At 45.5% G+C, this 27240-nt stretch overlaps 1 protein-coding gene across 1 annotated transcript; it reads left to right on the top strand.

Moving 5' to 3' along the window:
• Positions 1-244: 244 nt before the first annotated feature.
• Positions 245-26534, top strand: LOC138828881 (centrosomal protein of 68 kDa-like). Its single transcript, XM_070024945.1, has 7 exons — positions 245-377; positions 10275-10630; positions 11971-13473; positions 15284-15406; positions 17507-17603; positions 23151-23324; positions 24119-26534. Exons 2-6 carry the CDS (start codon positions 10319-10321, stop codon positions 23318-23320), a joined length of 2205 nt encoding a protein of 734 aa, XP_069881046.1. The 5' UTR covers positions 245-377; positions 10275-10318; the 3' UTR covers positions 23321-23324; positions 24119-26534.
• The last annotated feature ends 706 nt before the right edge of the window (positions 26535-27240 follow it).

A 27240-nucleotide genomic window follows, 5' to 3' on the forward strand; every position in this document is an offset into this window, starting at 1 on the left:
GCACGGCTGGGAGCTAGAGCCTCGAGCACCGAAGGCCGAGGACTGGGAAGACGCAGCCTCTCATAGGTCAGAACGACGCAAGGAGGCGGGGGACTCCGCGCAGAAACTGGCTATCTATTGGTGGATCTTCCTCGCTGAGAGCTGGGATTGGCTACTGAGGTTCGCCGGCGCGTGAGGCGGGAGAAGGGCGGGTCGAAGGCGTGGTCGCAGCCCGACCCCGCCCCACGCGTTCTGGGCGCCGGCGGGAGGTCGGCGTTTGTACTCCAGGACTTCTTCCCCTTCATTCCCCCCCTGCCCCGCGCCGCCCCCGACTTGGCCCGCCGCATGGGGCTGCTGGGGTCGCTCCGGACCCGCGGAGTCTCGAGTCTCTAGGTGGGGTAGGTAGAAAGCGACCCGCGCGTGTGTGTCGGGGCGCTGGGGCCCTGACCGCTCCCACGCGCACGGCTCGGGCCCCTCTGCCCCGCAGCTGCTCCAGGACGGTCCGTGAGGCCCCGGGGACGGGAGGGCACAAAGGAGGCTCCCTGCGGGCCTCCATCTTGCCTGCGTGACGGAGCCGAGGCGTGGGCTGTGTGTGCCGGGGACGGCCCGGGAACGACCCGCGGGGGCCTGCGGAGCGAGCGCGTGTTCAGGCGTCTGGCAGCCGCGCAGGCGCGCTGCGTGCGGCCCCCCGCGGGACCGGGGGTTCGGGCCCCTCGCGGCCTCGGCCGGGTGTGTGCTGTTAGCCCGCCCTCCGATCGGGGTGAAAATCTCAATGGAAAACGCGGCGAACGACGCCTTCTGGGCACCACGGACGCCGCGAAGAAAGGAAAGCAAAATGTCTCACTTTTTTTTTCTTCTTTTTCCTACCATTTCCAACTGTCATTGCTCTCCGTTTCCTCTCAGCCCTGAGGCGCGTGCCCAGAACCCGATGAGGCCCCTCAGGATGACTAGATTGGGTTCAGGGTATTGTTTGTGATTTAAAAAAAAAAAAAAAGGGCGGAAACTTGCCCGTCCCCGGGCCGATTGGATCCCCCTGGGAATGCACTGCACCCCAACACCCCTCAGACCTCGACAGAGGATATTGGGTTCGTTTGCCTTGGATTTGGTTGGAATAAAACACAAGCCCTCGCTTTTCACCTCTTTGCCAGCTCCATTCCCCTTCCCGCCATCTGGGTCAATTCAGTCTATTAAAGAGCATCACTTAAGTTTCCTGTGTTCTAGAAAGTATTTTTAAAAGAGTTTTTCCCCACCCCATAACTGATCATCAGTGCCCCACCTGTGGGCTGCCTTTTGTAGTCTCAGTTTTCATCCATCCAGCTGTGTGGCTTCCCCAACCCCTAGTTGGTGGAAGGCTTTGGGAGGGAAGGAAGCCAAAAGAAAACAAAAACACCAGTGTAACCAAAAGCTTGGCAAATGAAGAACTTTTATGCCTTTTAACTTGTTGGGCTTGTTCTTATAGTTTAAAGAGGCAGCTGAGATCAGGCTGAGCCCAATCAGATGTGACCTGTGCCAGGTCTGTAAATGGTTGTTACTTACCTGTACCTCGGTTGTCACATTTGTAAAATGGCCTGGCTTCAGCCTGTAGCACCACAAAAAAGGGAGAAGGAGAATAGTGATAGAGCCTATTTTATGGGTCAGGAGGAATTTTATAAGATACTGGTATAAAATGCCCTGGATAGCCACGCACCACCCTCATGCCTGTAATCTAGCTATTTAGGAAGCTGAGATCTCAGGATTGTAGTTTGAAGCCAGCCTGGGCAAGAAAATTGGGGAGACTCTGTTATCTAATTAATCAACAAAAAAGCTGGAAGTGGAGCTGTGGCTCAAATGGTAGCGCTCGAGCCTCAAGCAGAACAGCTCAGGGACAGTGCCCAGACCCTGAGTTCAAGCTCCAGAACTGGCAAAAATAAATAAATAAAGCTGGGGATAAAAATAGTCAGATACTTGAAAAGCTTTAAATATCTGGATAGTGTTTCACCTTTCAGGGTCTTTTGACTTTGGGGCTGTACCTGTTCCCTGCTTTAAAAAAGAAAACAAAACCTCTCTGATTTCTGAAACATTTTCTGATTTGTCTCCTCCCAGTAAAAAGATTCATTCATGCTACTAGTTTTACCACCAATTAAAAAGACCATTAGGTGACACAGAACAATTTGTCCAAGTTTTACAGTGGGATTTTATGTGGGTGGTTTTGTTGTTGTTGTTGTTTGAGACAAGGTCTCTCTATGTAGTCCAGTCTAAGTGCTGGGATTTCAGTTGTACACTACCACACTTGAACTTGAAGCATCATGCTTTATGTACTCTTATTGTGATCAGTTACTTGAATGATCATGTAACAGCAGAGGAGAGAAACTGATGGAGCCTGGTTGTGTCTGACAAGAAGTCTTTGGGAGGCAGGAGAAAGAAAAAACTTTAGAGAAAAGCTGAGCTTGTGGCAGTGAACTTTGGCTTTTTTCTTTATGTAACTGAATCTATTCTCATGGAAAAACTGTCTCCTATCTTTAAAGTCACTCACAGACTTGTGAAAAGTGTTGGCTTTAGAGCTCTCTGTTAGATGTAAGACCTGGGGTTGCAGCCTCAGTGCCTGGTGTACTTGTGCTACTTCTGGTTACAGGAAATAGGGAGAAGCATGTATTTCCTTCCAGCTGTAAGCCCCCTTGACCTGTCTGCCTCTCTATATTATGTGAAGTCTCCAAAACAATTTCCTTTCCCTCTCTTCACTAGTAAGCCACAGGAGAAATTCAGGGATCCCATTCAGTTTTTAACACTGCCAGAATGAATCTTGAGTCCTTTCAATGGAATACTGTTATTTTGGGGATTCCCTTTCAGCTGTGACATTTTGCAATTAGCCATTTAAAATGGCCACCAAATACACCAAGCCTCACAAGGTGCAAGCTTTTTCAGGTATCTTATAAAAGCAATAACTTCCCTTGTGTGCCTGTAGTGACAAGTGGTCAGTGAATAGTTATAAATTTGTCATAGTTGTGCTGAAACAGTTCTACTTACCAGGTATTTGTGTTATTGTAATTGTTGTTATTTTGATAGTTTGGGGTTCGAACTCGAGGCCATGTACTTGTTAGGCAAGTGCTCTACTGCTTGAGCCATGCCCCAAGCCCTCCAATCAGGTAGTTTCTGAAACTCCGGCCAGTCATCTGGAAATACGATATGGCTAAGATTGCAGGTTCAGATTCCAAGGCTCTTGGGTGTACCAACGTCTGCATCCTCAACAGGCTCTGAAGTGCTGTGGTGCTGTTAGATCACACTTTATTTCCTTTTCTCAGTTATTAGACTCACTATTAGACTTAGTTACTGGCCTCAAGCTAGTAATCATCTGAGTGTGCCAATTAGAGACATGCGGCACCATTGTGGCTTAGATCACACTTTTGAATAAATCAAATACTTAGCAAAACATCTACATTTTCTTTTGTCTGTTTCTTTAAAGATATTGATTTTGTCTTGCATTTCTAGAGTCACACTACACCCCATTAAATGTGATAGATTCCTTCTACATTTAATTTTTTAAAGTAATGATAAATAGGCTTATTATGTCATTTATTTTTGGTACGGGGATGAAACCTAGGGCCTTGTGCATGCTAAACATGTACTGTACTACTGAGCTACATCTCCACATTGTTTTCTTATAGTATTTAAATACTAAGTTTCCCAGGCTAGCCTCAAACTCTGAATCCTAATCTCTCAAGTGCTAGAATTATAGATGTATACCACCATGGAACCAAGAGGAAAAATTTGTATTAGTTTGGTTACTATATTTAAAGTAAAAACTAGCTGCTCAGTAGAAACGGCTGTTTTGGTTAAGGAGACTGGAGAATTATCTCCCATAGGTTCTCCAAAAATGGTGCTATGTACTATAAGTGCATTTTTAATATTATCTAGTGGCAAACCATAAGATTCTTAGCTGTCCTTGCATGTGTATTCTGATAGCCTCCCAGAGAACCTTCAGTCCAGTTGAAGCACTGCCTAGGAGCTATGACCCTGTGGTCTCCATACAGCTTTGTGTTATAGGAAAGCTACTTTTAGCTTTGCTGTTTGGTGGAGAAACTTTAAAAAAAAAAAACAAAAAAACACTTAAACCGTGTTTGATCCTCAGCATCCTGGCCTTTGTGCTTTGTTGGCTGGGGACAGCCTGTAGGCTGTCGGGCAGAGGGGTGGCTGGGAACTCAGTCCAGCTCCTCAAAGATGTGGCCGATGCATGTCCCGAAGCTGTGTGCAGACCCTTGACAACAGGGTGACACTGTTGGGGTGGGAGTGGGGGTTTCACAGGAGCCCATGGCCTGGGGGCAGGAGGGTGCTCCTTCATTCTATAGACTTTGTGAAAATTTTAAAGAAGCAGCCCAAGGGGCGGGCAGGGGCACACTAGGCTTTGGTTCATTTCCAAGCCTCAGGAAGTAGCTTTGCACCTGTTTCCTTTTCTGTGCTTTGATTTCATCAGCAGGAAAGGATTTTAAGCCAGTCTGGAGGCTCCAGTCCTGGGGCTCCAGGAACCTTCTGCAGCCACATCTGGTCTGGCCTCTAACATGAAAATTCTTTCTCCCACAAATCTAGTGCCCCTAGAAACATGCAGCAACCTGCACTGCTGAATGCCACTGTCTCCTCTAGCCTGGCTTCCGTGTTTGTGCTCTTGAGGGATGAGCAGCATACAGAGCCGCTTTGTCTGCCTTACTACTTTCTGCCGCTGTGTATTCATGGCATTTATCTGGATACCTGAGGCTCCTGTGAAGACAAGATCCACAGTTTGGTCACAAAAATGGTAGCGCCTACTCGGTGGAACAACATGTGACATCTTCACCAGCACAGGTGGCCCTCTGTAAGCTTGCGTGGAGGGGCAGCCCTTGCTGGACTGGAACCTGTGAGGCACAGTTGAGATGAATAAGATGATTCCATGAGTAAAGAATCCTGGGAGTCACTGACTGCACAGAGGACAGTTACTCCTTAGTCCATTCTTCATCATTTGAATGCTTTAGTCACAAATGGACTAACGCTCCTCCCCAAATTCCCAGTCCTCCTTCCTCTACTCTAGCCAGGAGTGAGTAGGCAGAAGCTAGACAGCTGCCCAAGGGTGATACAGTGGATAGAGAAGGGGCAAATGTCCAGTGGAGTTACCACATACCTGCTGCTGAGTATATTTTTCCTGTGGGGCAAGAGTAAGTAAGCCAGGCTTCTATCCCTCCTAATTATATCTGGTGGGTCACATAGCCTCTTCAGGTCTTGGGAGCTAGTGGAGAAATTTAACAGCAAGCCCAGATGGTCCCTGGTTTATCCTGAAGTGTGTATGGACTCACTTGGTTTGGACAACAACAGGACATTTCTTGTATGTGCAGCAAAGTGGGATTCATTGTTCAGTGTCTATTTTCCCATGTCTTCTGTCAGTTTAACTTCCTGGTACTCTTATGAGGCCTCTGCCCCATTGTAGAGCTGCTAGTGTCCAGGAACCCTGGAAGGTGTGACCTGAGAACACTGAAGCCCACATCAGAAGATGCATTAGAACAGATGACATAGGAGGCAGTACTGGTCCAGCACAGTTGACTGTGTTCATCTGTGTGCAATCAGATAGGCTGCTCTGAATGGGATGTCATTCCTCTCATGGGAGGATCTATACAAAACACTCAACTGCACCCTGTTCCCAGAGGGTTAGAGGAACGGTGTGAAAGGTCTAGAATCATACACAGGTGGACTTGGTTAACAGTTGCTGCGCCAAGGATTTTTTCCTGGATTATCTCTATCCTTCATTTCTTCCTTCTGTTGATTTAGTAGCATGTTACGTACAGTTTAGAAGACATTGGCAAAGACTTGGATTTATTTTTTCACCTGTATCTGCCTTAGTTGCCATGCATAAACTGTATCATGCAGGGTGTAAAACACAGTTTATAAAGCAGGTTAAAAGTAAAATTGTCAAAAGCCTCCTTTTCCAGACTGGGAGAACTACCATATTCTCTCTTTAGAAGTCCACTTCCATGACTCTTCAGAGCTTCATACACTGTTAATCTCATTCAGATTAGACCTTGGAAGTGTCTTCTGAACAGTTTACACCTGGATAAGTGGATGGATACCTGCTTTTTGAATAAATGAGGTCCAGAAACAAAAAAGCTTTATTAAATGATTTGCATACATGCAACCACTTGCCCAGTTTCATCTTATTCCAGCCATCTACTGATTAGCAGGACAGGGCAGCTCTGGCTCTACTGAGTTTTTAGAAGCAGAGTAGAAAGTCATAATTGGGACTTGGTAGGTAGTTTCTCCAGCTTGGACCCACAGCTCACCGGTAAATGTCTCCATGTGCAGTTTCTTAAAGGGGCCACTAGGTGATGATGTGACTCCATGAAAATCTGTGTCAGCAGGACATAGTCAATCTTGTTTGTCTCTTCAGTCTTCTTTCTCTTTTACTTTGTGTGTTTTTCTCTCTATTGTCACTTGGTCCCTAGTTGGGTGCTTGGGTGCTGGAATCAACCCAACGTAGGGTTTCCTTCTGAAGCGAGGGTAAGTGGCCCTGCCTCTGGGGTGCAAATGCACACTGATAGCATCCAGAGGCCACTGGCTGCATGAGTTCTGGCTGATTATGCTATGGATATCTAACACATATGCAACTAATCATACCATTAGTTGTCGTTGCAAAAGATTGGAAATAATTCAGATACCCATTAACACAGGATTAGTGCAGTGAAACTGAGTGCCTCCTTGTATCACTGAGCAGCAACAAAAAAGAATACACTAGTCAGATGTGGGGCACACAACTATAGTCCGTGCTATGCTAGAGACACAGGCAGGAAGATCATGGTCTGAGGCTGGTGTTACAAGACATGTCAACATTGCTGGGGGAGGGGAGGGGGGTAGTGGTGAGGGGGGAACAACACTAAAGCTGGAGTTCTAAAAAGTAGGAGGTGACTAGATATAAAATAGGGCTAGAGTGGAGCGCCAGTGTCTCGCGTCTATAATCCGAGCTATTCAGGAGGCTGAGATCTGAGGTTTGCAGTTCAAAGCCAGCCTGGAAGCCAGGCATCAGTGGCTCACTCACGCCTGTAATCCTAGCTACTTAGGAGGCTGAGATCTGAGGATCTCGGTTCAAAGCCAGCCTAGGCAGGAAAGTTCGTGAGACTCTTATCTCCAATAAACCGCTAGAAAACCAGAAGTGGTGCTGTGGCTTAAGCACTCACCTTGAGCTGAAGAGCACAAGGACAGCGCCCAAGCCCAGAGTTCAAGCCCCACGACCGACCAAAAAAAAAAAAAAAAAAAAAAAGCCAGCCTGGACAGGAAAGTCTGGGAGACTCATCTCCAATTAACCACCAGAAAACTGGAAGTGGCACTGTGGCTGAAGTGGTAGAGTGCTCGCCTTGAGCTGAAGAGCTCAGGGATGGCACCCAGGCTCAAAGTTCAAGCCCCACAACGGACAAAAAAAGCCGGGGAGGGGGCTGGGGAGAGAGTGCCTAGAGGTATGACTCAAATGATAAGAGTGCTTGCCTAGCAAGTACAAGGCCTTGAGTTCAGACCCCAGTTCCACCAAAAACAATAAAAAGGTTTTGAACAGCATGTCCTGCACTGCTTGGCTACCTTTAAGTAAAAGGTGGTTAGAAGATAAAAGTAGATAGGGCTGGGAAGGTGGCTCAGTGGTAGAGCGCTTGCCTTGCATGCATGAGGCCCTGGGTTCGATTCCTCAGCACCACATAAGCAAAAAGAAAAAAAGCCGGAAGTGGCGCTGTGGCTCAGGTGGTAGAGTGCTAGCCTTGAGCTGAAGAGCTGAGGGACAGTGCCCAGGCCCAGAGTTCACGCCCCATGACTGGACCCCCCCCCCCAAAAAAAGAAGAAGATAAAAGTAGATACTCATGTTTCATCTTGGGAAGCAGAAACTAATACTGCTTACATGTGCTTATGGCAGTATCTAGTAGTATATATATTGCCGGATTTATGTGAAAAGCTTGTTGCTGTTTCCCCTTCTATATGGCTTCTTTGTTCCATGCTTGTAAGATAACCTGTTAACACTGATTGTGGCAATGCCCCCACAACACTAACAGCTGGCACTGGGTACTGTAGCGCCAGACATTGTCAGGAGTGTTCTGCCCCTACCAGCTTACTTTATGGAAGAACGAGACTAGGGCAGAGGGAGACTTGAGTCTACAAATTTGTTTTAAACCTGAGCCATGAATTACCTATCAAAAACTTATTTTCTGGCCGGGTGTCAGTGGCTCACTTCTGTAATCCTAGCTACTTGGGAGGCTGAGATCTGAGGATCACAGTTCAAAGATAGCCTGGGCAGGAAAGTCTGCGAGACTCTAATCTATTAACACCAGAAAAACAGAAATAGCACTGTGGCGCAAGTGGTAGAGCGCTCACCTTGAGCTGAAATGCTCAGGGACAGCACCCAGGCCCAGAATTCAAGCCCCACAGCCGACACACTCCCCCCCCCCCAACCCCCGTGTGTGTGTGTGTGTGTGTGTGTGTGTGTGTGTGTGTGTGTGTGTGTGTGTGTGTGTGTGTGTGTGTGTGTGTGTGTCTGTGTGTCTGTGTCTGTGTGTCTGTGTGTCTGTGTGTGTGTGTCTGTGTGTGTCTGTGTGTGTGTCTGTGTGTGTGTGTGTGTGTGTATTCCCCCCCCAACCAGCTCCTGCACGTGTGGTTGTGAGAATGGTGAGAGTGAAATGAGGATACATGTACAGTACGTGCTTTAAATTAGGAATCCGGCCACTTTTGGTTGTGCCCTGGCCAGGCAGGGTAGGACTCATGTATTTGCTAAGGAGTGGTCTCAGCATAGGCTGAGCCCATCAGATTGCATTTCCTGGAATTAAAGCTGAGCAGGAAGCAGGATAAGCCTGCAATACCACCCCCTCCCTGACAGGTTCCCCCACTGCCTCCTTTTCTATGCCTCTCCTCTGTTCTCTGAAGAAATGAAGCTATTTCTGTGCAAGTCTGAGCTTTGAGGTTGGCCCAGCGATACTGCAGGTGGCTGCTGACATCTTGGGTGCTCACAGCTCCTCACATTCCCTTCTAAGTCCTCTAAGCTGGTTTTCCTCCTGTTTCTTGGCCTAGCTTTCCTTCCTTCAGTGCCTACAGCAGCCTTGGCTAGCTGATTATGCCGAAGATGGCCTCCCTCTGTTGTCCTGGAGCTCTTCCTACTCACAGATACAGCTCTTCTTTTCCTTCTTTGCATATTTGCCCTGTACTCTGTGCCTGTGCAGCTTTCTCCCCTTCTTCCCTATGAACTCACTCTTGTGAAATCCACCTGGCTTTCCATAGCCCTTTCCATGGCTTCGCTCAGCTACCATTGGCAACATAAGCCAAGCTAGCCCGAAGAAGGGCACTGATTTCTCTTGAGTCACTAACCATGCTTGGAATGAGACCACCTGGTTCACAGCCTACTTATGGTTCAGTGTTCTGAAAGGATCTGCCTCCTCTGCCAGGCAGACTCAAGCATTGTGAGAAAAATACTTCTTAGGCCTGTTGGAGGCACAGGCATGTCCTGACTTGCTGTCCTCTAGAGCAGGAAGGAGAGAGGCCAGGTTCTAGCCATTTGCCATCAGGCTGTTGCGACAACAGAACCACTACAGGGCTGCTCACAGGGAGAACTCAGATGGATCTCTTCCCTACTGAGCTTGGGTCCCTGGGACTACATGAAGAAGTATCTTAGGCAGGACCCAAGCTTGGCTCTGAATTAGACCTGTGAAGGATGAGTGTTGAGGCAGCTGACTTCCTATTTTACCTTACTTAACCTTGGCCTTCTACTGTAACCATATGAAATATGCAATATGCTTTCTTTCCTTGCCATGAGGGTTTTCCATTAAGTAATGTCAGAAGCTGCAGGGGGCCGACAGGAAGAGCAGGAGGAAATACTTGTATTTGTTCTGAGATTACAGAACTGAAAAGCGTTTCATGACTTGGTGATTAGGATCAGTTCATCTGTAAGTTGCCCACCAGTCTGAGATCACCCATCTCCTATGTAAATGGGCCCCAAGTCAGCCTGGCAAGATAGCTCTTTAGGACGCCCTCCATCTTCTGATCAGCTAGGTGTTCAGACGTTGTCTACTACTGCTTTGTCTCTCTACCCATTGGCTTCTATTGTGTGGCAAGTAAACCAAGCCTTTGAGGTCACACCTGTACTAACCCTATCGTGGGATGGTATGCCACTGGAAAAGCAGAGGACAAAATGGCACACATCCCCTTTTGGAAGGGTTTGGGCTAAGGAGGCCAAATAATCACCTTTTCTAAATTTTTATTTGGCCATAAATACTTGCTTTCATCACTAAGGTTACTTGGAAACAGATGTTAAAAGTCTATGTTTTTCTCTTCTCCTGTAGGGAGCTGAAGGTTTCAAGCAAGCCCTGACCTAAGGACAAGCCCAATGGCACTAGGTGAAGAAGACACAGAGGTGGAGGCATCTGTGGACACGAAGGCCCAGTCTCATGGGAGGCTGAGCTGCAGGGAGCGAGAGCTGCCACCCCAAGGCCCTCAGCCAGAGCGGCCCCCACACCTGGAAGCTGGTGGAGGGCCTGCCTCCTCTGAATGGGGAGCTGAGGCTGGCAGTGTCCCTGGAACTTACCTGCCACGGGCCAACAGAGAGCCAGTGGTGAACAGGTGTAAGCCTGCCCTTGGCAGCCTGCTTCCTCCTGGCAGCATGGGGACTGGAGACCTTTTACCCTCTGTGGGAAGCCAGGTAGGTACTACAAGAGTTGGGACTATGGTCGACTACTGCCATCCTTTGAGTGTGTGTGTGCTAGCATTTCCTCACCATCTTACATCCTTCCCCAGCCACTATGCGGGGTGGGGAATTGAGAAAGTTGTGCCTTGGGGCCAGTTGGGGTTGAGGGGGGAAGGGAGTCTGTCTATGGTATCTCCTGTTCTTCAGGAGACCATGGTCCAAAAGGCTAGACTCTCTACAAGGGGAGCACCATCCCGCTTCTGACTTGGTGATGTAAAGGCTTTGGTGACTTCTGAGGAGACTTGGGAAAGGAGGGGGGCTGTAGGCTTGTGAAGACTCTGAAACTTGACCTTGCAGCCCCGTAGCAGAGCACTGTCCCTGGCTATGGAGAATTTCCTGGATCTTCTAGACTATACACTGTGCAGGGCAGTCTCTTCCCCATAGTGGGCGTCACATGAGGCAGTGATTGCTACAAGTTCTGAGACTATAGGCAAGTCACTGAATCTTTCCAACTCTCATAATTGTAGATGACCAGAATGATCTGTCCCATTGTATCGTGTTCTGTTTTTCAAGGCCTTTCCTAGAGATGACTTTGCTTTTAGTCCCTGTGACCTTGGCTCCTGTGTACTCATCCTGTGTGGAAGCTCTGAGCATGAGAGCAAGGGTGTGGGGGGCTCTGGCACCTTTGAGTCAGACTTGGCCAGGCTGGAAGCCAATCAGACAGCCTAGAAGTGGGCTGCCTCAACAAAGTGTGTGTGCTTACACTGGTATCATGTTTTCCGGTGTTGGGCTCTTAATATGCTTTGCTGGATGAGCTCAGTAAATCATGCAGTCCTAAAGAAGTGGTGCTGTTGCTGTTTCTATTCTATGTGGCCTGGAGGGGGTGGCAGTTGGGAGGGAACATCAGGTCTCTGGTTCCTTAATCTCTCTGTCGCCCTGCCAGTCTCGGATAGATTAAGAATTCAGAATGGAGAGACTGAGGTGACTCATTTTGCCTCTGTTGAGTTAGCACTGGCATGTGAGCCAAGCAGGGTGGGGCCTGGTGGATCTCTTGTTAGTAACAGTGACTGACAGTTTTACCTGTCTCAGTGGAGAGTTGGTTATTTTCAGTCCCAGTGTTATAGACCTGAATTGTGTGCCCTTATAAACCATCTGTAGAAGAAGGTCCTGGAGTCTGGGGCTTACATTGAGGGGGACTTCAGGGGCATGATGAGTCTCAGTGCTGGCCATTGTCTGATCCAGGCGTTTTGTTAAGAGACTTGCCCTGAATTACACTGGGGCCCACTAGGAAAAGTTTTGAGATGTTGATTTGGATGTTGTTGCCTGAATTCCTTTTCTCCCTTTCATTATCGCAGGTGGAGGAAACCAAGCTTTCTGTCTCTCAGGAGCTACCTCAGAATGTAAATGTCCCCCAAACCACAGCTCTTTGCTCAGGACATGATGCTGATACCGAAGAAGATCCATCCCCAGTTGATTTGCCCTGGGTGCTGGGCCTTAGCCAGCAGCCTCCCCTCTCAGGTTTTCCTCCTCTGTCACGGTGGAAGTCCATGGCGAGCCCGAGCGCCCCTCACTTCTCCAGCAGAAGTGTCTCTGCCTCCTCCACAGGCAGCAGTCTCCAAGGTCACCAAGACAAGGTGGATCCTCAAAGTGGCTCCTTTGCCAAGGTTGCCTCCCTGGAGCTGGTTGTGCCCCAGGGAGGCCCCTCTGTAGTGGTGCCAGGATCTCAGTTTCAGTGGTCACAGCCTGTAGCCTCTGGGAATGATGCTGTTGGCCAGGGCAGGAGGCAACTCTCCTTCCAGGCCGAATACTGGGCCTGTGTACTGCCAGATTCCCTGCCTCCTTCTCCTGACCGCCACTCCCCACTTTGGAATCCAAATAAAGAATACGAAGACCTGCTGGACTATACTTACCCACTGAGGCCTGGGCCTCACCTCCCAAAGCAACTTGACAGCCATGTGCTACAAGACTCAGGTGTAGACCTGGACAGCTTCTCTGTCTCCCCAGCAAGCACCCTCAAGTCACCTACTAATGCCTCCCCTAATTACTTAGCAGCAGAGGCACCTGCTCTGCCATTTTCTGGCCCCAGAGAGTCAAGCCTTAAGCAATGGCCCTCTAGAATATCCCAGAAGCAAGACAGCATGGGCCTGGCTTCTTGGAACCAGCTTGCATCAACACCTAGAACCCCATGCAATAGGGATGCTCTGTGGGAGAGCAGAGCTGCAGCTCTGAGAGGTGCAAAGAACTGTCTACCTGTGGACAAGCACCTGGAAGTGGGCTCTCCCCAGCTGAACACAAGAGACAGAGGGCAGCCCTCATCCAAGCCAGAGAGGGAGAAGAGAGCCAGTCAGAGTGTCCGCCACCCTGCTTGCAAAGAGTCTGGATGGAAGTCAGAAGAGGAAGTAGAGAGTGATGATGAATATCTTGCCTTGCCTGCTAGGCTGACACAGGTTTCTAGTTTGGTTTCCTACTTAAGTGCGTTTCCCACCTTGGTGACCCTGCCCACTGGGGCTGCCAAGAGACAGAGTTCTCTAGAAGTATCAGACAGTGGTGGGCCTGCTTCTCCCCCATCGGACTCCAGCCGAAGCCAGCTTCCTTATGGATCTGCCTTCCAAGGGTCTGGTATCCCTGAGTGCCAGAACCCTGGTGTCTTGCGCTCCATTGTCCACAACCAGGACTCTACAGGGAGGGGCAGTCTAATGAGCAACCAGGCCCTTAGAGTCTCCTCTGGACTGCTGAAGACACATGCCTCATTGCAGGCCATGTCAGACAGGTGGCCATTCTCAGACACAGATGTTGGAGGGCAGCTTCCCAGGACATCTGAAGAGCAAGAGAAAGCCTCGCTGGTGCAGTGTGTGCAGGTAAAGACTCAGAATGGAGGGGCTGGGAAGGTGGCTCAGTGGTAGAGCGCTTGCTTTGCATGCATGAGGCCCTGGGTTCGATTCCTCAGCACCGCATAAGCAAGAAGAAAAAACCTGCAAGTGGCGCTGTGGCTCAAGTGGTAGAGCACTAGCCTTGAGCTGAAGAGCTGAGGGACAGTGCCCATGCCCAGAGTTCAGGCCCCACGACTGGACCCAAAAAAAAGACTCAGAATGGAGAGACTTTGCCTCTCTTCTTCCCACAGTCTGCTCTCAGCACTGTGTGACTGGCTGATGTTGACTGAGCACTTTTTGTTCTGTCGAGCACTGTGCTATTCCCTGTCTGTTAGGAGGAAAAAGATAGCGTAAGTAACTTACTACTTCAGCTAGCATCAGTCAGCACAGGTGGATTCTGTAGAGCCTGAGCTTTAACCACTAGCCCTGGCTACTGCCCACCTGAGGGTAGTGTATGTGTAGAAGCCTTCAGGAAACACCGGGCTGTTAAAAGTGGCTCTCTCCACTACAGCACTTCTCAAGAGCTTCATTTGCCAGTGATGTAACTGGAAAGTGTGCATGAAAACACTAGACTTTCTGACCCACCAAAACATCTTTTGTGGGCTACCTATTAGTTATCTAGAGATAAAATTAGCTGGAATTGAGTTGCCAGATTGGGTTTGCTTCTGGAATTTTGGCTTGATGTATTGAATTTGTTAATTTAAGGTGTAGCTCTGCCTCTTAGGGATGTTGTATAGATTGGAATCGTTGGTTGTCAGGATTTTGTACCATCCCTGACACTGAATGAGGGTTCAGGAGTGTGCCTGACCTCTGTCCCATTGCCCTACCTTCCTTCTGAGCTGCAGGAATTCACACTGTTGCCTGGCTGATGGCTTGAAGGCCCCATGCTACTGAAGAAAGTATCTTAGCATTCAGAGAGGACATTGGCTTGTTAAGAAGTGACATTGTCGGGCTGGGAAGGTGGCTCAGTGGTAGAGCGCTTGCCTTGCATTTATGAGGCCCTGGGTTCGATTCCTCAGCACCACATAAGCAAAAAGAAAAAAGCCGGAAGTGGTGCTGTGGCAAAAAAGTGACATTGTATATAAGACCAACATTATTACACACCATTCTTTTATGATAAAAGATACAAATACCATGAAGTAAAGTTGTTATCAACTTTGATTGAAATTAGTCTTGATTTAGTCTTTTTGTTTGTTTTGTTTGTTGGTCGTGGGGCTTGAACTCTGGGCCTGAGCACTGTCCCTCAGCTCTTCAGCTCAAGGTTAGCGCTCTACCACTTGAGCCACAGCACCACTTCCAGTTTTCTGATAGTTTCACAGTCTTTCCTGCCCGGGCTGGCTTTGAGCCTTGATCCTCAGATCCCAGCCTCCTTAGTAGCTCGGATTACAGGCGTGAGCCACCAGTGCCCAGCTTTAGTCATTTATTTTGTGTTTAATGTTTCCTGATGGTTGGCAATGTTGGTGATACAAGAATTGGTTTCCATGGCATGTCTGCCTCTTCTGGTTTGTTTCTTGTGTTCCTTCCCAGCTCCACTCCACCCGTGGAGCTAATGTTCTAAACTTGTCATTTTGGGTGCCTCATTGGGCTCAGGGGAGTTGGAGCCACCTGGGGCTTTTCATTAACCTAGTTGGGGGAGGCTTGGCTTTATAGGATTATGTGTTAGGAGTAAGACAGACTAGTATCCCCAAGGGAAAACTCTGGAAAAGTATATCTGCTGGAATCCTTTTGGTATTCTTAGCTTTCTGATAATATGCGCAGCAGTTTGGTCAGTGATACCACGTCTTATTTGTCTCCTCAGATGTTTTGCTGTCAGCTTGAAGAGCTGATCCGCTGGCTGTATAATGTCCCAGATGTTGCTGACCTTGAAACTCCACCAAGGTCCAGTCTTACCGAGCTCAAGTCTTCTCTGCAGCTATACCGGGTAATTAACATGGTCCTGGTTTTTGGTTTGTTCACTCACAGAATGGTGGCTAAATTAATCACTGGAAAATAAAATCTCAAATAACAGATTCCTAGAATGTTGTAGTTCAATTGTTTTTACCTGAAATCTGATCAGAGGCCCTTTTTAAATTAATATAGTGAATCAAAACTAGTGATTTACATTATAATTTTTCAAATGTCTCAGGAATTATGATTTTAGACCTGAGTTATAATCATAGAGCCACTAGTTACTTATGAATATCTTAAGTAAAATTAAAGATCGGAACTTTTCAGATGTATTAACTACAGTCCAGTGCTGAGTTGCTATCCCATTGTCCACTGAAACACTGAGCAATACAAATAAAAGTTCTGTTGGATACTGCTGGTGTTTGACAATTTGAGCTGAAATTGTTCCCAGGGTATACAATGGAGCACATTTAAACCAAAACCTGACATCATTTTGCTTTGTTGTGTGAGGGAGAGGCTTGGGTTTGTGTTTGGAATTTTTCACCTCCTTTTAATAAAGATTCTGTTATTGTTTTTCTAAACACCTCTTTTATGGGTTTGGGTTAACTTGATCCTAGATTCAGTATATTGAATTGGACAGTAAGTCAAGCAGTTAGCACCCATGAAAATAGTTATTAACCTTGGCTGATTTCTACAAAGTCTGGCAGGGCAAGTCTTTGTAACCTCTTTCTGAGGAGCAGAGGAGTTTTTGGAGTCTGGGCCTGATGCTAGTTTGGAATGGGTTTTCTAGGACAGTGTTTTTTAATTTCTACATTGTAACCAGATCCAGTCTTCAGAAAAGAGTGTGATTTATATGTATGAGCCAGTACTTTTTCTGCCCCCCCCCCCCCACACTCCGAGTCTCCCTGGACTACACCCTTCCTGAAAAGAGGGCCTATGTTTCCCATTTTGGAACCAATTAAAAATCTTGGGCTCGGGCCAGAAGACCAACTGCTCCTCCCTAGTAGGAATGCTGTTTGCTCCTTTTGGAGAGGTTGCTGTGAGTTCCTCCCCCAGTGTGAGTCTGAGGAAGGGGAGGAAGACGGTTGGGGGTCCTCTGCAAACCCTGTGTGTACATGCACTTGCACCCTGTTCAGGACCAGTCTCTGCATGCCCAAGGGCCAATTCCACACAACAGAAGTTGCCCTGTTAAGATTTTTCAGTGGCTTTTCTTGGCACAGGAAATGCAAATAAACTAACTCCAGATTCTCCATTTCATCCTTTATACCTTCTTCTGTGACTCAATATACATGCCATCCAGAATCAGCCATCTTGCTTTGTGGCTAGAGTTAGCATCTGAACAGGAGTTGCTCCTGCACATCCAGTGAGGCCTAGACCTCACTGACATAGTTGGTGACCACACAGAGAGGTATGCTGTTCATGCATATGTATGAGCTACTGACTCTTGCTTAGGTCAAGACCTGATATAAGCAAGTGTGAGCTAACAGATTCAGCTGCAACTTCTTTCGAATATACGTACTCAGTGTCTTAACAGTGGAGTTGAAGTAGCATCTAAACTAGAGTACCTGAAAATAAAAATAAGACTGAATGCAGGAAAACTGTAAAACCCAATCATAAAATCAAACTCAAAATGTTAAGCACTGAGCACTGTTCCCTCACTTCTTAGGAGCAAAGGGAAGAACAGAATCAATATTACAGGGCTTGGTGGAATTTCTAAGGACAGATGAGAGACTGAAGTCCGCCCATCCCTTGTGGCCACTCTTAAGAGCAGATTACTTGTGGTTTTCACCTATCAGGTCTGTTCCACTAGAGTATAATTTATTTTGGCAATCCATACCTCTGAGTAAAGGACAACCCCAAAGGTGGGGCATAAAAAGGAATTTTCAACTCCAAGCTGGGCTGCTCCTAAGCCAGCCTCTGCTGGGGAAAAGGGCAGTTGTCAAACTGAACAACAATCAAAAAAACTCCACTAGGCTTAAAGCAGCCAAAGTTAAACCAATACCCTATTTGAGGAGTTCTACGGATCATCTGATGTGTATCCTCTATAAGAATAAGCTAACCTTCACATTACTTGACATTTACAAAACAATAGTAATGACGCTGTTTTCTTTTCTTTTCCTGGATACATCTTAAGCAATTTAAAAAAGATGTAGATGAACATCAATCCTTGACGGAGAATGTCTTGCAGAAGGGTGAAATTCTTCTTCAGTGCCTGTTGGATAACACCCCAGGTGAGATGCCTACAGGCTTTTTAATATACTTTGATTGGAACATAACTGTACATGGTATGGGGGTCCACTGTGGCATCTTAATGTGTACAGCATGTGATGACCAGACCAGAGTAATTAGCTTAAAAACTTTGTGTTGGGAACCTTCATGGTCCTTTATTTTGATGGTCCTGGGGCTTGAACTCAGCACTGTTCCCGAGCCTCTTTGTCCTCAAGGCTAGCACTCTACCACTTGAGCCATAGTGCCACTTTGGCTTTTTTTGAGTAGTTTATTGGAGAGTCTCATATAGCCTTTCCTGCCTGGGCTGGCTTCAGACTGCAATCCTCAGATCTCAGCCTCCTGAGTAGCTAGGATTAAAGGTCTGAGCCACAGGTACCTGGCTTCTTCACAGTCCTTTCTACCAGTATTTGGAAACATACAAATAATTATTACCATCATCATATCCTTCTGGGCTGTAGATTAAAAGTTGAGCTAAGTATAACTCAGTGGTCTAGGTTTGATCCATAGCACCACACCAAAAAAAAAACAAACAAAAAAGTTACTCCTCCATTAACTTCCGTTTTCATCACCCCTCACACATCTGTCAAATCAACTTTTTAGCTTCCATGTGTAACAACACATAGAATGTTTTTCTTTGCCTGACTTATTTTACTTAACATGTCTTTTAGTTCTGTCCATGTTGCAAATGACAGGATTCCATACTTCACAGTCAAATTTTCATTGTTTATCATCAGACTAGATTGCTCCTATATCTTTGCTATCAATAAATACAGGAGTACAAATACCATATTCATTTCTCTTTCCTTGGCTATCTACTAATGATGCTGGGTCAAATAGCAATAATATTTCTAAGTTTTTTTAAGAAACCTCCATTCTGTTTCCATATAGTTGTTTACATTCCCACCAACAGTGTAAGAGTTTCCCTTTCTCAGCATCCTCACTATGACTTTATTTTTCATGTTTTGCATATTAGTCATGCAGCTGGAATGAAATGTCTGACTTTGATACATATTTCCCTCAAGATTAATAATTTTAAATAGTTTTTCCATGTCTTGGCCAGTTTTATATCTTCTTTGGAGAAATACCTGCTCAAATCATTTGCCTGTTTTTTTATTCAGACTTTTTTGGGTTTTTCCTGTCATTGTTTGGATTTATTCTATATCATCAGATTTAATCCTTTTTTGGATCAACAGTTTATATCTTCCCCCGTTTGCTGCTGCTGTTCTGTTGCTGTGCAGGAGTTTCAATTTGAGTACTTCCATTTTGTCAATTACTGATTTTGTTGCATATGGAAAGTATTTTTGTTGAGAGCAATGTCCTGAAGCATTCCCCATTTTCTTCTACTGAAGATCCAGTTTTCTCAACCCCATTTATTTCAGGTTTTCTTTTCTCCAGTGCATGTTCATGCTGCCTTTGTCAAGTCAGTTGACCATAGATGTGTGGATTTCTGGGTTCTTTCTCCTATTCCAATATTATGTGCTGGGGTGTCAGGGGTTGAACCCAGGGGTCTGTACATGCTAGGCACGTTCCCTACCAGAGCTCTGTGTATCCCCAGCCCAGCTGGGGATACCTATGGTTTTGAACCTAACCAGGGCTTAATCCTTTCAGCAGCATACTAGGAATCCACATTGTCCCCTCCTGAACCCATCCCTCAAGTCCAGTGGATAATCTATGGGACAGTTGCAAGCATAAAAATTTAAGCCCATCATTAGTCACCAAGCCATGCCTGTAATAACTCTTGTTTTCTTCCTGGACAGTTGTGGTGGGAATCTTGGCAGTAAGACAGCAGTCCTCATTTGTGGCTGGGATACTCACTGGACAGCCCTCAGGGGACCCCTGTCTTTGCACAGGTTGAAATATGTTTATCTGCTTTGTGTTTCTACTTTGGGACAGAATTTTAGAAAAGCATCCTATTGATCAAAAAAGGCCTGATGAAGTAAAACTGAAGGGGACAGGGCTACCCTGTACCAAACTCAGGCCATTTTGCAGGATGGATTCCCAATTTAAGAAAAAAAATAACAAACTAGTCTATGACTAAAGTGCCAGGTGCCAAAGGACTATGTTCAACATGGTTCCTATTGGGGAAGGTATGCTATGACAAGGTAAGGTTAAAGCAAAAGCAATGAACAGCTTTAACAGCAGCTTTAACAGCCCAACAGCAGCCCCTGATGTCCTGTAAGGTTGGTTTAGCTAGTGCTTAAGGAGCTCGGTTCTATTATACCTCACAGTTATGGAATGAGGTGGGATTATGCTGCTGTCCAACAGTGTAAGCACTGCTAAGTGATGATATGGGGAGGACTTGAAAGGCAGTGAGAAGGCGCTTTCCATAACAGTGATGGATGGGTACATGGGTTAAGTACTAGGAAGAAGAAAAAGGAACAAGGTGTTTCAGCCCAGCCACCACTGCCATACAAGGATGTGTAGTTCTTGTTAAATGTATGGCAGTTTGATTATACCCATGGCCCCATTAGATGCCAGTAAGAAACCCTCATATCCCCACAGTCATAGTTGTGACAACCCAAAGGGTTGAAGGGTTTCTAGACATTGCCAGTTGTGCTCTGAAAGATGTTGTGAATATCTATACAGGGTTGTTTTTTGGGTTTTGGTCAGTTGTGGGGCTTGAACTCAGGGCCTGGGCTGTGTCTACCACCTAAGCCATAGCACCACTCCCAGCTTTTGAGTGGTTCAGTGAGCTACTGGCACCTGGCCATACAAGAGTTTGATTGAAAGCAACAGTGAAGGATTTTTAGCAGGGGAGTAACTGTCTCATGTGAATTATGTATGCCTTTTACAGTCCGCTGCCCTCCAGAGGCCTTTGTTTTCCCCCTCATGTTCTCTGCACTAGGATTTTCAAGTTTTATGTTGGGACAGAAATTCAGTATGCTGGGCTGGGAAGTTGGCTCAGTGGTAGAGCGCTTGCCTTGCATGCCTGAGGCCCTGGGTTCGATTCCCCAGCACCACATAAGCAAAAAAAAAAAAAACAAAAGCTGGAAGTGGCGCTGTGGCTCAAGTGGTAGAGTGCTAGCCTTGAGCTGAAGAGCTGAGGGACAGTGCCCAGGCCCAGAGTTTAGGCCCCACGACCGGACCCAAAAAAAAAGAAGAAGAAATTCAGTATGCTAAACTCCTAACTGCACTAGCATTTGGCTGAAGAAGTTAGCATATCAGCCTTTTTTTTTTTTCATTAATCCTAGTTCTGTGAAATAGATAACTATTAATAATCTTTTTCTTTTTTCTTTTGCCGGTCGTGGGCCTTGAATACTGGGCCTGAGTGTTACCCCTCAGCACTTCAGCTGAAGGCAAACACTATCACTTGAGCCACAGCACCACCTCCGGTTTTCTGGTGGTTAGTTGGAGATAGGAATCTCATGGACAGTGGGATACTGGTGGCTTAACAAGCCTGTAATCCTAGCTACTAGGAGACTGACATCTGAGGATCACGGTTCAAAGCCAGAGCCGTGACAGTTGTATCTCCAATAAACCACTCAGAAAACTGGAAGTGACACTGTGCCTCAAGCAATAGAGTGCCAGCCTTGAGCTAAAGAGCTCAGGGACAACGCCCAGGCCCAGAGTTGCCCCACAACCAACAACAAAACTGCAATCCTCAGATCTCAGTCTCCTGAGTAGCAGCTAGGATTATAGATTGAGCCACTAGGGCCCAGCTTAGGTAACTATTATTACCCTTCTCTCACTGAGTGGGGAATTTGTCACACATAGCCTTTGGCTCCCCACTGCTATTGGTATCAAGAAGGAAGAGCTCAAATCCAAGAACCCTCTTTGCTCAGAAGCCACGTATAATAGGAGGCCTCTTCAAAGTTACAATTTTGACCTTAAAATGAATCCAGTAATACTCTTCAGAGCCTAACCAGTAATAACATTACACTTTGCCCTGCACAAAGGAATTGAGGGAGGCGGGGTGCTGGCCAGACAGGCTTTCAGAGGTACAGAGGCCTCTCCTGTCTTCTGCCTGGAATCATCAGAACACTTAGCTGTTGTTGGAAAAATCACAAGTTCCTCCTGACACTTCACACTTTGTTCCTCCAGGAGTAGTGTCCTACAAGAGGAGAGCCAGTATGTACTCCATAGGCTTCTTCGGAGCTGCTTTGTTCTATGCTACGTGACATGCCTATTTGCCCTCCAACTCCTTCTCCGCGTTTCTTCACATTTTGGCACACAGTTGGCCCACAGTACAGGCTAACAGTTCTGTCTTGCACTATAAATCCTTATTATATGGGTCAGATGACTATGAATATATTTGAATATAAAACACAAAAGTCATTGTGAACAGTTGTTATTTCATTCTGCTTCCTAAGTCCATCTTCTCTTGGCCCCTATAGCCAAAGTCCAAATGAAAAAGGTCCACGTAATTCCCCTGACAACACCAAGCCTAGCCAAGCCTCCTGGATGGCAAAGCTTCACTGTGTTCTTGGACTACATTCTTCTGCCAGGCCAGCTCTCTTGAGCTGTCAGGACAGAACTTTGTCCTGATGGCTGATGTGGCTTCCTCGGGGCTGATCTCAACAACCCAGTGTTGCTTCTCCTTGCACCCATCTAGTCAGCATTATCGGCAGATCCACAGCTTCCCCTTTCCCTTCTTTTGTTGGCAGATGTTGTAGCTGTGGCAGGAAACTAGAGTGTGTTAAAACAGCTGATAAAGGCACCAGGAATAAGGCAGCCTTTGTTAGTTTAACAAAAGTCTTTAAAAAAGCAAGCCTGCTGTCTAAGAGCACTCTAACTCACATGAACTTTCTGGTACTACAGGAGGGTTCTTAGCCTGTTCTCACATCATTTTTAGTGTGCATATAGAACCCACAGAAGGGGGTCCAGACCACTTGTGTGATGTCAGCTCCCCTAGCCTACAGACATTACAATCCCTGGTGGCAGGGATTCTGAGCATAATTTGAGCCTTACACCTAACAGTAGGAGTTAAGTGTGCCCTATCTCATCTCATACTGGCAGATAATACCTGACAACTATGGTATGGCCTTACTATCATTCATGTGATCCCAAAGTGGAACCAATGGATTATTCTTAGAGCCTTATCAGAAGTTGGTAACTAGCTACATAGGAAATATAGGTATGAGGACCACAGTCTTAAGGCTGACCCCAGGCAAAAAGTTCTGAGATTCTACTTGGAAAAAAAGTAACAAGCAAAAGAGCTGGGAGCATGACTCCAGCAGTCGCCATCAGTTGAAATCCTAGTGTCATCAAAACAAGTTTTGGGGTAGGAATGTGGCTTAGTGGTAGAGTGCTTGCCTAACATGCATGAAGTCCTGCTTCTATTCCTCAGTAGCACATAAACAGAAAAGGTTGGAAGTCGCACTGTGGCTCAAGGGGTAGAGTGCTAGCCTTGAACAGAGAGGGCTCAAAGACAGTGCCCAGGCCCTGAGTTCAAGCTCCAGGACCAGCAAAAAAAAAAAAGAAAAAGAAAAAAAAGAAGTTTGTAACATTGGTTTTCTAGTGCAACTTTAGCCTCTTAAAACAAAAATGATACTGGAATCTAGAGTCATAATTTTGAACTGAAAGCTGTACCTTTTTGTAACTTTTTTTAGTTTTAAAGGATGTCCTTGGGAGGATTTCAAAGCAGTCTGATGAGCTGGAAAGCCATGCAGATCACCTTTATGACTCTATCTTAACATCTCTGGACATGCTGGCTGGATGTACTCTCATCCCTGACAATAAGCCAGTGGCAGCAAAGGAACGGCCATGTGAAGGGGTTTAACATGGTAAGTTGAGAAACCCAAGACCATCTGCCTTCCAGTGATTAGGGCATAAAGCGCCTTCTATTTCTATAAGTTACTTTTTAGAAGCATGTTGAACCAAGGGAAGCTGGAGAGGGTCTGCCCATACTACTGAAAATTGCCAGGAAGGTTGATTATAAAAACTCACTTTGGTGCCTTCATTACTTGGTTTTACCTCTGCAAACACACACTCCCATTTCTACTGCATCCTCTTCACCTCTACTACCACTACCCACAATTAGCAGCAAAACTTTACTTGTGCTTTCATGTGCACACTTTCATGTGTGGGGCTGTGATCAGGTTGCCTGTCCGTCAGGCTCTCCTCACCCAGCTTGTTGGCGGCTATTCTCTGTATGTCTGACAGCACAAATGATGGCAGAAATGCAGTTAATGCCAACTCTCCCTGCCCCCCTTCTCTGCACATTTCCTGTACCACTTCCTTCCCCAAAGAGCCAGGGAACAAATACAGATAACATCTTTGAGACTTAACATATCACACAGCTTTTTTCTTATACCCTCAGAAAGTCAAACAGAAAGACAGGAAAGGGACTAAGGGATAGAAGTGCCACTGCCCACCACCAGTCCATAATACTGTACTTTCTCCTTCAGCAAAATGTTTATAATGTCTGACTCAGATTTTCTAGGTGAGAGTTCACTGTAGGTTTGTCAAGACCAAGGAATCCTTGTATTTCCATTAAAACAATTTAAGTAGATCTAAAATTGGTGTTGATTGCTGTTGCCATTTCTTCCTCTGCAACAAATGCATGTTTGTCTTTCAGGTGTCAACTTTCAGGTGAAAAAGCCAAAAATTGGCTTTGGGAAGAAAACATTCAAGAAGTCCTTGCAAGAGCCAATAATAATTGGCAAGGGGAAAACTAATGTGTCAGCTTTAAAAATCCCTTTCTCTTCTCTGAAGCAAGGGCTATTGAATGATTTTTATTTATAATGAATCTTTCCCAAACTAAGGTTTTCCTTTTGGTGCTTCTCTACCAAAAGCATGTGGCTTTGCTATTTTTTTTTATATATAAAATTTAATAAGACAGGATCTTGCTTTCCCCTCTATTCTGTAAAAAATTGGAGACAATTGTTCTTAAACTATTCCACTTGCTGAGAGCATTTACTGAAGGCTGGTCTAAGAAAGTTCACCTTACTAGATATTCTCAGGAATGAATAGAAGGGAGGGAGTCCAAGAGAGGAGGGAAGCCCTAAGAGTGAAACCTTAGGTCTTTATGAAAGGGAGACAGGTTTGTGAATTCTGCTTTGAATAGAACAGCATAACAATCAGAAGAGAACATAACCTTTAATCTGCAGAAGAGATGGAGCATATGAAAGAACACCTAAAGAATATTTGGGGCATAACATCTTTTGCTATCTTCAGGATTTAGTTTTTCACCTTTGTGTTTAAATAATATCTAAAAAAAAAAAAAAAAAGAAAAAAGTCAGGGAGTTGGAAGAGACCTGCCACTGTGCTTTAGTATGTCTGTGGGGCTAATGAGTGTAAGGAATCTCTGGGATGATTCATCTCTTCATTCCTACTCTCCTTTGGAAGACTTGCCCAAAGTTAAAGAAAGGAATAGATAGGTTCATGACAGAAAAAAAGAAATTCTTTGTTGCTCAAGAGCTAACGTAAGTCAGGGGGAAAAAATCACATTAGATGAACCATTTAAAGCATCCATTAGATATTAAAAAATATATACATCTAGCAGTTATTGGTAGTAATTGAAGACTGCAAAAAAAAAGCACTTTAAAGTTCTTGGGGAGGGATGTCTTTGAATATCAAAGACAGAAACACAGTGCATTAAAAATAGGATCTAAAGCCCAATTAAGTGAGATTTTTGTAAGTTTTAAGACTTTATCTTCTTTAGAAAAATAGCTGTTATATTATTTAATAATTAGCTACTCAATAGCAGCAACACAAAATACAGTATTTCATGTGCCTGCTGTTACTGTGTGACTTGAGAGGTTTACCATGTCTAGGGGCACAATCAGAATTAAACCACTTTGTGACTGCCATCTCTGAAAGACACTTTGCTAGCAAATAAACATCAATATATGTAAAACATTTTAACGAGTGGGAACGAGTGGGAAAAAAAATTTACATTCACCTTTTGTGACTATAAACTGGAACATGCAGGCTGGGAAGGTGGCTCAGTGGTAGAGCGCTTGCCTTGCATGCATGAGGCCCTGGGTTCGATTCCTCAGCACCACATAAGCAAAAAGAAAAAAGCCAGAAGTGGTGCTGTGGCTCAAGTGCTAGAGCGCTATCCTTATGCCCAAGAGCTGAGGGACAGACAGCGCCCAGGCCCAGAGATCAGGCCCCACGACCGGACCCAAAAAATAAAAATAAATTTTAAAAAAAATTAAAAAAAAAAATTGGAACATGCCTGTTGACTTTATAAGCACAGCCCATCAGAAATAAACCCATACACACTAACATGTGGCAGACATAAAAATCAGTCTGCATTTGTCCATGTAAGGATTTTTAAAACGGGCCAAGTGAATGCAGAATGTGTTGCTCCCATTAGGTGGATAAATTAGCTTCAGCAGTGAAATTTCTGTTAAGACTTTTCAGACTATTTTCAAATACTGGCTTTCCTAAGAAAGTGGTACTAGCAAAATCTTCAGCTCCCATTTGTTTCTTGTTTGTTTCTCCTGGCTTTATCCCTGTTATGTTTAAATAAATCCTTACTAAAACTTTAAAAAGTGGTACTTTATTGGGTTTGTTCATCTTTGAAATACAAAGGTTGCTAACTCTGAACCTGGCTATGAATGCTATATAGGAGTACCGACTCAACTGAATTTTTTTCCACCCAGGAAGATAGTTGCCAGCTGTATTTCCATGAGCATACATAGCCAGGCTTGTTAGTATCCCTTAAAATTCCGTATCCATGGTGATAAAAATAGACTAGGTTGGCAGTTTCAAGACTGGGTTCTTGTGGATTCATGGCCTCTACTCCAACCATGAGAGACTTACAGTACTAGTAAACTATAGTGATAGTACTATAATACTACTGTAATATTGCTTTTACAATATAGTAATAGTACTGTAATAAAAGTTTTGAAACTTACAAATGGGGGGGGCTGGGAAGGTGGCTCAGTGGTAGAGCGCTTGCCTTGCATGCCAGAGGCCCAGGGTTCGATTCCTCAGCACCACATAAGCAAAAAGAAAAAAGCCGGAAGTGGCGCTGTGGCTCAAGTGGTAGAGCGCTAGCCTTGAGCTGAAGAGCTGAGGGACAGCGCCCAGGCCCAGAGTTCAGGCCCCACGACCGGACTCAAAAAAAAAAAAAAAAAAAAAAGAAACTTACAAATGGGAACAAAAAATGGTTGACAAAAAAACAGTACAAGATAGGCTGGAACATCAAATCTATGTGCTAAAGAGGATTTTTATCTAAGGCCAAAACACAGAATGTTGCTGGTCACACCATATTACAGTTACCATTCTATAAGGATTTCCCAGAGTTTGCCACTTAGAAAATGCTTCATTAGGAAAGTTACTTTATGTTAGCCACTTAAAACATGACAAGTGAAAAGGTTAATTTAAAAGCCCCTAGTAAGTAGCCTTGGAATGTTTGTACTTGGAAATTGTGCTAGAAATTGGAATATATATATATATATATATATATATATATATATATATATATTTTTTTTTTTTTTTTTTTTTTTTTTTTTTTTGGGTCCGGTCGTGGGGCCTGAACTCTGGGCCTGAGCGCTGTCCCTCAGCTCTTCAGCTCAAAGCTAGCGCTCTACCACGAGCCACAGCGCCACTTCCGGCTTTTTGCTTTTTGCTTATGTGGTGCTGAGGAATCGAACCCAGGGCCTCAGGCATGCAAGGCAAGTGCTCTACCACTGAGCCACCTTCCCAGCCCCTGGAATATATTTTTTCCAAAAAGCCAACAGTGAA

The sequence above is a fragment of the Dipodomys merriami genome, unplaced genomic scaffold (genome assembly GCF_024711535.1).
Source record: "Dipodomys merriami isolate MVZ:Mamm:240054 unplaced genomic scaffold, mDipMer1.0.p SCAF_1665, whole genome shotgun sequence".
In the NCBI taxonomy this organism is placed as follows: Eukaryota; Metazoa; Chordata; class Mammalia; order Rodentia; family Heteromyidae; genus Dipodomys; species Dipodomys merriami.